The 11,000-nt window shown below is 33.8% G+C and overlaps 1 protein-coding gene across 1 annotated transcript; it reads left to right on the top strand.

Moving 5' to 3' along the window:
- Positions 1-10,537, top strand: CAS1 (cycloartenol synthase 1). Its single transcript, XM_083072015.1, has 19 exons — positions 1-195; positions 285-508; positions 675-860; positions 1,001-1,090; positions 1,159-1,353; positions 1,429-1,513; positions 2,467-2,633; positions 2,831-3,019; positions 3,236-3,349; positions 3,586-3,708; positions 3,788-3,910; positions 3,981-4,079; positions 4,380-4,436; positions 5,007-5,053; positions 5,159-5,302; positions 5,412-5,589; positions 6,290-6,370; positions 9,882-9,965; positions 10,253-10,537. Exons 2-19 carry the CDS (start codon positions 311-313, stop codon positions 10,364-10,366), a joined length of 2,274 nt encoding a protein of 757 aa, XP_082928141.1. The 5' UTR covers positions 1-195; positions 285-310; the 3' UTR covers positions 10,367-10,537.
- The last annotated feature ends 463 nt before the right edge of the window (positions 10,538-11,000 follow it).

The following is an 11,000-nucleotide window of genomic DNA, read 5'->3' as shown; positions in this document are numbered from 1 at the left end:
GCAGTACTTGGCAAGCTCCGCCCCGGTTGGATTGCAGTTATTGATATAAATTAAATAAAATGCAGGGAATTGAATGGTTCCGTAATGCAGATGCTATCTTTTCGTACTTGAATTGAACACCACCACCACCACCACCACCACCAGCCCCCTCTACTCTTTCCTTTGACTCATTGTTTAGCCCTCTTCCACACTCAGGTCTCACTCCCACTCCTACTCACGCTACAAATTCCTCATTTCTTTCACCACCCATTCTCAATGCAAATGCAACTCTTTCTCCTTTTCAGGAATAATAATAATAATAATAATAATAATGTGGAAGCTCAAGATTGCCGAGGGAGGGAGTCCCTGGCTTCGGACACTCAACAATCACGTTGGAAGACAGGTCTGGGAGTTCGATCCTAACCTTGGATCGCCGCAAGATCTCCTTGAAATTGACAAAGCTCGCCAGAATTTCCACGATAATCGCTTCACTCACAAGCACAGCTCTGATCTACTTATGCGCTTGCAGGTCTCTCCTCAATTCTCCATTACAAATTACTTTATTCTACCAACGTCATTTCATTTCCTTATTATGTTACTTATGCTGTGCGATGTCCTACTATATTTTGCTGTCAAACCTACGTTTCTCATATAAAAAATAATTTGACCGTCTAAGTTAAACTATCTCAACGTAGTTTGCGAGAGAGAACCCAATAAGCGAAGTCTTACCCAAAGTTGGAGTTCAAGATATTGAGGATGTGACCCAAGAGATTGTGACCACAACATTAAAAAGGGCTGTAACTTTCCATTCAACTCTCCAGAGTCATGACGGACACTGGCCTGGAGATTATGGAGGTCCCATGTTTCTCATGCCTGGCTTGGTAACTTATGTTTTCAATCTTTTCGTCTTATTTGTCGGACTCATTCTATGCTATATTTGGTTTGGTATTTAGATATTTGTCTTCTCTCCCTACTCATTACTATGAGATCCCTATACTATCTGGGGTATACACTTTAACAGGTAATCACTCTGTCTATCACTGGGGCGCTGAATACAGTGTTAACTGAAGAACACAGAAAGGAAATATGCCGTTACCTCTATAATCATCAAGTAAGAACTTTCCACCAGTTTGCTCCTTAATCTACGGGCTTCTCCTAATTAGTTAAATGTAATTGCAGAATAAGGATGGTGGGTGGGGTTTGCATATTGAGGGTCCAAGCACCATGTTTGGCTCTGTCTTGAGTTATGTTACTCTGAGATTGCTTGGTGAGGGACCTAATGATGGACAAGGGGAATTGGAGAAGGCACGTGACTGGATTCTAGGGCATGGTGGTGCTACTTTAATAACGTCATGGGGGAAGATGTGGCTTTCAGTTAAGATCTTAACCTTATTTTGATGATAGACATGGTAGTCTGGTATATTTATATCTAATTTTATTGTGGGATAGGTACTTGGAGTGTATGAATGGTCTGGAAATAATCCCCTGCCCCCTGAGATATGGCTCCTTCCATACATGCTTCCAATTCACCCAGGTTCTTGCTCTTTATTCTGTTTGCATGTTATAACTTGTTCACAGAGAAGACATACTATGGAAATTTACAAAAAGGAACCATGATTAAAAAAATTCTGGTTAGGAACAATTAGCCAATTTAACTGGTTAAAATGTTAATATGAGTCAGGTTGAGAGGAATAATGAAGGTGGTAGAATCCTGCCAACTTAATTAAGAAACCTGAGTTTGATGGTGAAGAAATAAATTTAGTTTGGGTTGAACAAGGTCCACTTAAATTTGCATAAAAGATTTATTATGTAAAGTTTACACTGTAATTTTTGTTTTGCTGTTCTGTCTGTCAGGGACCTTTTGTGATCTGGTTCTGGTGTACAATTTTATGTTGTGAGGGAAATTAGAAAGCTATTGCACATATAAGAATATTCGTGATAAAGAACATAAATACTATGTTAGAAATGTAATATAAAACCATTCATGTCCATTTTTACCAATAAGCCACCTAAAACTAAAAGCTTAAGGTTTTGGAATTTTTGGTTCATGGCATGGTATTACCTCCTATGTGACCGAGTAGTCTGATGTTCACTCCTTGCAGTTTTCATTCTTCTAATAAAAAGTTGAATTTTAGCACAAGGTAGGTGGACTTATGCATTATCCGCGCTTTCAAGTCCAAAGGTCTCTTGCATGAGGGGATCTGTTAGAGATGTAATATAGAATTATTTATGTGCCTGCCTTCACCTAAAAGATTAAGCTTTTGGGTTTGTTGGTTCTTGGCATACTGTATCCAGATTTTTGAAAGATGGCATCTGTTCATGATTTTACGTGGCATATGGTATACCTGAGAAAAACGTGATATTCATGAATCTTTATAAAATGCATTCATTGTTAATTAGGTTGTCTATAGTCATCTTAAACATTGTTTGATGTTGCATTCATTTTTTATGTAAACAGGTAATAAATCATATTTTTATGCCTTACAGGAAGGATGTGGTGTCACTGCCGGATGGTCTATTTGCCGATGTCCTACTTGTATGGCAAGAGATTTGTTGGTCCAATCACACCAACAATATTATCTTTGAGAAAAGAGATTTTTACTGTACCATATCATGATATAGATTGGAACCAGGCTCGCAATTTGTGTGCAAAGGTTAGTGAAACTGCTAAACTGGTCCTATGAAAATATTATATGATAATTGTTTTCCTTGGATTTTTTTTTTCAATTGTACATGAAGGATTTTATATCTATAAATAAAATTTGGCATTTGATTTTTGAATTTCCAACTACCTATTTAATTGTGCTGGAGATAAGAGTTACATGTGGATTACCTTTGTGTTTTTGTGCAGGAAGACTTGTACTATCCTCATCCGCTTGTGCAAGATATTCTTTGGGCATCTCTACACAAGTTCGTTGAGCCAGTTCTGATGCATTGGCCTGGCAAAAAGTTGAGGGAAAAGGCTATTAGGAATGCAATAGAGCATGTACATTATGAAGACGAGAATACTCGATATATTTGCATAGGTCCTGTAAATAAGGTAATTGTGGACAGGGGTCAGGCATCTACAGGGCCTCCTTTCAAATTGTTCATTGTTCTTTTACTTTCCAGCTGTTATTTTCATTGTGTTGTATTATTTTATGGAGGCCTTAGCTTCCCTTGCATGTTTCAGTTATCGAATAATTTGTGTTTACTACCTAAACCAGTAAATGCTTATGAGTACTGACTACTTAGTTGTTATTATGGTTTTATTCAGGTGTTAAATATGCTTTGCTGTTGGGTGGAAGATCCAAATTCCGAGGCCTTCAAGTTGCATCTTCCAAGGATTTATGATTATCTATGGATTGCTGAAGATGGCATGAAAATGCAGGTCACATATTAATCAACTTATTTTCACCTAGCCTGAATGATGAAGTGATGTGTTCTGTTCAATTGGAAATATTCACAGATGATTAGGAGTGATATGGACATACTGTTGACTGTTTTTTCTCTATGATGTAATATGCGGAACTAATGTTACTGCATTATTGAGCTTTTCTTAAGGTCATATGCTAGAGTCTAAAACACACGTTACAAATTTAACTTGTAATCAATTTTTTGTTGCAGGGCTACAATGGAAGTCAACTATGGGACACTGCATTTGCTGTCCAAGCAATTATCTCAACTGATCTCATTGAAGAATTTAGTCCAACTATAAGAAAAGCTCATACCTATATTAAGAATTCACAGGTGTTCTTTTGCATTTATCATTATAAGTTGCATTGATTTTCCGTTGTTGATCAGAAACTTCCTCCTCTTTTTTTTAAAGGTTTTGGAAGATTGTCCAGGTGATCTTGATAAATGGTATCGTCACATTTCAAAAGGTGCTTGGCCTTTTTCCACTGCAGATCACGGATGGCCTATTTCTGACTGCACAGCTGAAGGACTGAAAGTAATTATTGATAAAACAAATTAGATCTGCTTATTTCATTCTTCAACTTTGATTCATTTTTTTTTTCCAGGCTGTTCTATTACTATCCAAAATTCCGCCAGAGATAGTTGGTGAGCCATTGAATGCGAAGAGATTATATGATGCCGTGAATGTCATTCTCTCATTACAGGTAACTATACTTCTCATGATTCAAGCCAGATTATTTAAATAGTTTAAAAAAATATACCATGGAGATCATTTTATGCTATTACTTTATTGTTTCCTTCCATGTTTATAATGCTTATATCAGTAAGATGACTAAGTTATTCACTGATCCTTTTAAAATTCTTCACCGAGTAGTATATTACTGCAAATTGTATTTGATATTAACTTGGCTATATATCTTAAAAATGAAATGTACCACTTTGTATGTTCAATCTGTTTGGAGAATCAACTGTATTATTCAAAATCATTTTCCCCATCATTGCAGAATGAAGATGGTGGCTTTGCAACATACGAGCTTAAACGATCTTATGATTGGTTGGAGGTAGTCTTCTCTCATTATTTAGCCTATTCTCATTAATTTTAGTATATCTTCTTTGAAATGTAAAACACATAATGACATGGGACATGTGTTTATCTTCCCATGGGAAGAACTATATCCATACTTCTTGTTTTAAAGCTTTTAATTTAGAGGCAGTGCTCCTTAAGCTCCCTTTATATGTTATGAAATTATATGACGTCATAAATAGATTTCAACTATAATATAGCTTCCTTTAATTTCACTAGAGTTTTTGCTGTACTCTCTTTCTATGCAAAACAATTATCATTAAAAATTGGAAATAAACAGCTAGACTATTTGAAAATCATATAACTCAATACCACAACTACCTTTTTCAATTCACATGTCAGGTCGTAAAGCACAAGTTCTTGGATCGATACTACAAAAGCAACTACAAGTTGAATCATAGTTAACTTTTTCAGCTTTCATTGGACTAACCTTTAGGTTACAGAATTATTGCCCAATAATTGATCCAGACAATTTGAGACTTTGTTTTCTGGATTAAATTTAAGATATAAACACACACATTGCTGATAATGCTTTCTCTGTTGTCAGATAATCAATCCTGCTGAAACTTTTGGTGACATTGTTATTGACTATCCGTAAGCTCATACTTGTCAAATTTTAGTTTTGTATCCATCTTCCATTCCACCTACTCTTCCATTTCATATTTATTTTTTAATGTTTCGTTATTGTATGCACTATAGTTATGTGGAATGTACATCAGCAGCAATTCAAGCTTTGGCATCATTTAGGAAATTATATCCTGGGCATCGCCAAGAAGAAATACAACATTGTATTGAAAAAGCCACTACCTTTATTGAAAAAATACAAGATTCAGATGGTTCATGGTTTGTGCCTCCCATTTGGGAGTTACTTTTTCCTTAACATTTCAATTGATCTGCATGGAATTGAACTTTTTTGTTAAGTAGACCTCTAACCACTCAAACTGCTAAACAGGTATGGTTCTTGGGGAGTTTGCTTCACTTATGGTGCTTGGTTTGGGGTAAAAGGTCTGATTGCTGCTGGAAGGAATTTCAGTAATTGCCCAAGTGTCCGTAAAGCTTGTGAATTTTTGTTGTCCAAGCAGCTCCCTTCTGGTGGCTGGGGAGAGAGTTATCTGTCGTGTCAAAACAAGGTCAAATTTTCTGTTTCAAATGTCAATATCAGTTTTTTTCTCCTACTCAGCACTATCTATAACTACCACCTGCTTATCACAGTCTTTCTGACCAGTGTCCCCCCCTCCTCCCCTCCTTATTTCTGACCAGGTCAAATTTTCTGAATTAATGCCTTGGTTCCAAGAGATGTGTGCAAAAGTGCAATTAAAGAGTGTGCTATATGATTAAAATTATTGAGAAAAATCCAAGTTCCACATTGTCTAGAGATAAGGCAAATAAAGAATTCATAAGTGGGGCCAACACTTTTGTACACGCAATAATATCAAGAATAAAAATCCCTTGAAATGTCCATAATTTGAATTTGCCTGATCTCAACCATACTATGAAATTAATAGCATTAAAGGATTCATAATTTGACAGTTTGTTTTACATACCAAGGGAAATAAATTATCATCACACATTTTCTGTATGACATAAATTTCATATATTTGTCCCTAGAGATGTGGAATCTATTATGGCAGAGACCTGTGAAAAAACATCAGTGGAAAGCACAATTCAAGAAGATGAATTAATGAAACATATTTCTTACAAGTGGTTCTTGGAAATGAACTTTTACATCAAGATTTTAAATCAACACTGAGTGAGAATACTGGATTACTTTTGGCGATTTAATTGATGAGATTTCTTGAGTTATCTTCCTAGCAATTTGTCTTTGTTCAGGTGTATTCAAATCTGGAAGGCAACAGGTCTCATGTGGTGAACACTGGGTGGGCAATGCTGGCTCTCATTGATGCTGGACAGGTATAAAACAAAGTTTACCACTTTTGTTATGCAGCCATTATATTGATTAGTTTATTATTGCAAAAAAATAAAAACCCATTTTTCATTTATCATAGGATAGTTAATCATTTTCACAATTTTAATTAAAGGGCCCTTTTGCTTTTTAGTCGAGTAGCTTGGAGATAGATACAAGGGTAATCCTGTGTGCAAAGGTAAGGTTTCCTTGTGACCTGGAGGTCACAGGTTTAAATCTTGGAAATAGCTTCTCTGCTCGCGAGGCTAATGCTGCGTATATCTATCACCAGACTACATCTTCCCAGACCACATTAGGTGGAAGCCTTGTACCTAGCCGCCCATTTAGCTTAGAGATTGACATATCCGTGGCTGAATAAATTCATAATTTCATATTAATATACTTAATTAATTGTCTAATATTGTCATAGAATTTTGATTTTCTATTTAATTTTTCAAACTTCATTTCCTTTCTGAGATGTGTGAGAATAAGTAATAAGTAATAACTTAGTTGGAGTTAAAAAATAATGTTTTTAGTGTATCATAAGAATAATAAGCTGTCTTCCTCTACCTTCAATTGGCAGTTGAGGGCTAATAGTTATGGTCATGCCAAATGTGATTTCAACACTATGCCTTGTTGGTGGAGGGAGGTGGAGTTTAGGGAGAAGCCTAGGTTTCTCACGTTGGTTTGTTTGTTGGAGAATAAAAAATATGAGGACATTAACTGGTAATAAGAATATTATAGCGAAAAGAATATATTTGGTATAATTATAAATTGAGATATACTGTATTTATTTATCATTTCTCGATTCAAATTCACTTGTTATTCAAATACTACTATTACATTTCCACCCCCCAGCCCACACACACAGATTGGGGGAGGGAGGATAAATAGATTTGAAATGTGATTATTTTATGTCATTTTTAGATAGCCAAGGATTGAAATCTCCTGTTTCCCTTTCCTATATCCTTCCTTTTCCCTCTAATAAAAAAGTGACATGTGGTTAAAAGGTAGCATTTCCTCTTATGTTTGGTAGGTTGGTCACCCATGGACTCCTATGTTGAGGAGCTCAACCACACAATATATTGCTATGATGGCTGATGGAATAAAAACAGAGAAATAAAAGAAGATTTACATATAATTCTAATGGTTTGTAAAGGCATATGATAGAGTGTATTGGAAAAAAACATAAGTTTCACTTATCTTAAATCATTAAAAAGGGTCATCCATTATTTATCTATGCACCAACCCCAACAATACTAGGCGTGAAGGAGTGTATTGGAAAAAAAAAAAATCTAACTAGTTTTGTAAAGATAAGGCCAACATAAGGTATATAAGTGGGAGACAACTCTCCTTTTAGAAGTTGATTTTGTAGGGTTGAATTAGGACCAAACTCACATTCTATAAGATAGTATTAGAGTTATCCTAGATTATTAGAAAGGGTCATCTATCATTTATCTACGTACTAAGCTCAATAGTGCCAAGCATAAGGGGTGTATTAGGAAAAATTCAAGTTCTACATTGACTAATGATAAGGCTAAAATACTACCTCCTTTCCTATTTATAAGACCCAACTTAAAATAATTGTTTGTTCCTTTATATAAGATCCAATTCATATTGTTTCATATATTAATTATTTTTAAACTAAAATATCCTTAATGTGTGTTCTCTTAATTTAGTAAAATGCATTAAAGTATTAATTAAAAAAGATAAATAGTATAAGATGTACACTCTAATTAGTTAAAAGATATATGAATATTAATTAAGAAAGAGAAGTGGTATAAGAGTAATTTTAGGGGAAAAATATAAATATGGCAAATTTATTGTTATCAATTAAATTAACTACTTTTCTTAATATTGATGAATTAGGTAATTGACTCTTATATATAGGAATGGAGGTAGTAGTGTACATAAGTGAGAGAGTAATTCTCATATTAAAATTAGACTCAAATTCACATTCGAAGAAAGTGTTAAGTGAGGTATTGTGAAAGGCCCAAGAAAAGAAAGGAGGAGGCATATTGCCAATGTTTGAGTGATCAAAGATATGCTTGATGGGATCTCAACTAATGTGAGAACAAGGTGGGGAGGGGAGGAAGGGGTCATAGCAGGTTTTTCCTATAACTATATGTCTACATCAAGTGTTAACTCGGTCTGAGCTGGTGCCATTAATGCCTTTTACAGATGATGTAATCCTAGTTGGAAAATTGAGTTAAGAAATAGATAGAAAACTAATGTTATTGCCCGGGTCAGCCTTGAACTTTTTGGTGCCCTGGGCAAAGAGAAAAAATAATGCCCTCATTAATATTTGAATATTATTTATAACCCCAATTTCCAAACCTAAAAATGTAAACATATATTGTATAAAAAATGACTATAAGTTATCATTAGAAATCATTATTTAATGAAAAAACGGATCAATTAAAGATTTCATCAGATTAAGATGGGTCATGATTTAATATATAGAAAGAAAATCAAATAAATTAAAGATAAAGGAAAAAAGAAAAATTAAAGACAACTTTTTTTTTTCTTTTTATGATTTTATGTTAACACTTAACACTTATGAAAGTTCACATTAAGAAAGAAATAAAAAAGAGGAAATAAGTCAATAACATATTATACTTTCCTCTTTATATATAATATTACCGAATTATTTTTCTAAATTTATCGGTATATTTTTGTTGATTAGTGGAAAAATTGATTATTGATTAATTGTCATAGATTTTTAATAATTTAATAATTTGTTTTTTTTTTATATTATATAAACTAAAATATTGTTTTTTGGGTACCCCTCCAACAATTGGGTCCTGGACGGTCATTCCACCAGCTTTAAGTCAGGGCCGCTACTGGTTATTGCAATCAAAGCCATCATTGTTTTATTTTATGCATCTAAAACTAACATCGCCCCTTTAATAGACAAAGAAAACATCATTTTACATATATAACTAATAAGAAAAGGAAAAATAACACTATTTAGATATTTAATTTCATTATAAATAATTATGATTGTGTTCCAAATATCTCTGTAGGGTTCTTGACAAGTTTTGCATTAACTACCAATAACCTAATACAACTCTCTTTATTCGGGTTTGATATTAACTATGAGACCATATCATTTTACCTTGTAGGATAGGACTATTGTTGTTGTCCAAATATCTTATGTAATGATCTATTTATATTATTACTATTTTTTAAAATCTCAACAAATCTCTAAACACTTAATATTATCTACATAATAATCTATGTTTTAAATTTAACTTTCTACCAAGCTTCCTGTCCTGAGTTATGATGAATTGATGATTACTTTTCTTTTTGTCACTACATACTGGTTTTCTATCCTAGTCGAATGATTGGACTTTTGATGTTTACCCAAATAATTGTATGCTTTGTCAATGCATTCTGGGCAGCTGATTACATCCTTATATCTGACCCTTATTCTACGGGAGAAATGCAGAACAAAAATGATGTCCAGATTGTACTTGTTATGTTCTCAGTCTTACTCCTTTCATAATAATGAAACAGGCCAAGAGAGATCCGACACCACTGCATCGGGCAGCTGCATACTTGATAAATTCCCAACTGGAGAATGGTGACTTTCCTCAACAGGTACCGAGGCCACCGACCATATAATTTACTTTGTTTTTATTCACTCCTTACACGTGTATAGGTTGCATAAGTATTCAAATGTGTAAAGTAAGAAAGTAAGCATGCATCTACTCTTGTTTCAAAGTTAGTAAAAATTATGAGGTATTTTAATTGGAATCAGTAGTAGATGCATCTTTATTTTATTTTACTTTATTCATTTATTCACTTTAAGGAGGATAAATCCAGAATGTATTGTTGACTTTAAGTGTTGAAATCATTTTGATTGTGTTACTTTATCATCACTTCAGGAAATAATGGGAGTCTTCAACAAGAATTGCATGATCTCATACTCTGCATACAGAAACATATTCCCCATTTGGGCGTTGGGAGAATACCGATCCCATGTATTGCAGGCCAGTTAATCTCGTTTTAGTCAGGGTTTCGTCCGAATTATTTAGACCTGTGAACATAAAAGGAAAAAAAATATTTCGATCTATTTCTCTTTTATTTCCATGGCTCTCTTAAAATATTTGTGACTAATGAGTTTAGTAGTCAGCTAAGAAAAAAAAAAAAGCAAACCCGTTGAGAATGCATGCAAGTGTTTTCTACTACTCTCTAACACCTCTCTTGCTTTCCCTGTGGCAGAGGAATTAAATATATAGATAAATAGAGATATAAATCTTTGTTTAACTTATTTTGGGATGAAGAACCAATTCTTTCAGCAATGGACTAAAATTGTTTACAAATCAATGTTGAATAGAGAAATGTGTATTTTTAATTTTTAACGTAAGGTTGTGTGTTGTACTATTTTCTCAAGGAATTGTTTATCAAGATTCATTAGGGGATACAGATGAAAATGATAAGAGAGCAAAACAAGAAGAAAAGAGTTTGAAAAGTTATTATCTTGTTTAATGCACATTAGATAATTTGAAAAATAGTAACCTAAATTATTTATAAATAATAATAGGTGGTAAGGGTGGCAATGGTAATAAATAACTAGAAGAGCATTTGCACAATATTATTTATAAATAAACTAGATATGGAGCTGCACATGTG

This window comes from Cajanus cajan, chromosome 1 (genome assembly GCF_000230855.2).
Source record: "Cajanus cajan strain Asha chromosome 1, NIPB_CcT2T_4, whole genome shotgun sequence".
Taxonomy (NCBI): domain Eukaryota; kingdom Viridiplantae; phylum Streptophyta; class Magnoliopsida; order Fabales; family Fabaceae; genus Cajanus; species Cajanus cajan.
The sequence above is the reverse complement of the archived record's forward strand: the minus strand, read 5'-3'. Positions and strand labels throughout refer to the sequence as shown.

What these genes read in the sequence shown, in the direction of transcription:
- CAS1 (XM_083072015.1), top strand. Translation starts at nt 311, where the DNA reads ATGTGGAAGCTCAAGATTGCCGAGGGAGGGAGTCCCTGGCTTCGGACA. An exon ending in GCACAGCTGAAGGACTGAAA is followed by an intron (nt 3,911 to 3,980) that starts GTAATTATTGAT and finishes TTTTTTTTCCAG; the next exon opens with GCTGTTCTATTACTATCCAA. An exon ending in GACATTGTTATTGACTATCC is followed by an intron (nt 5,054 to 5,158) that starts GTAAGCTCATAC and finishes TATGCACTATAG; the next exon opens with TTATGTGGAATGTACATCAG.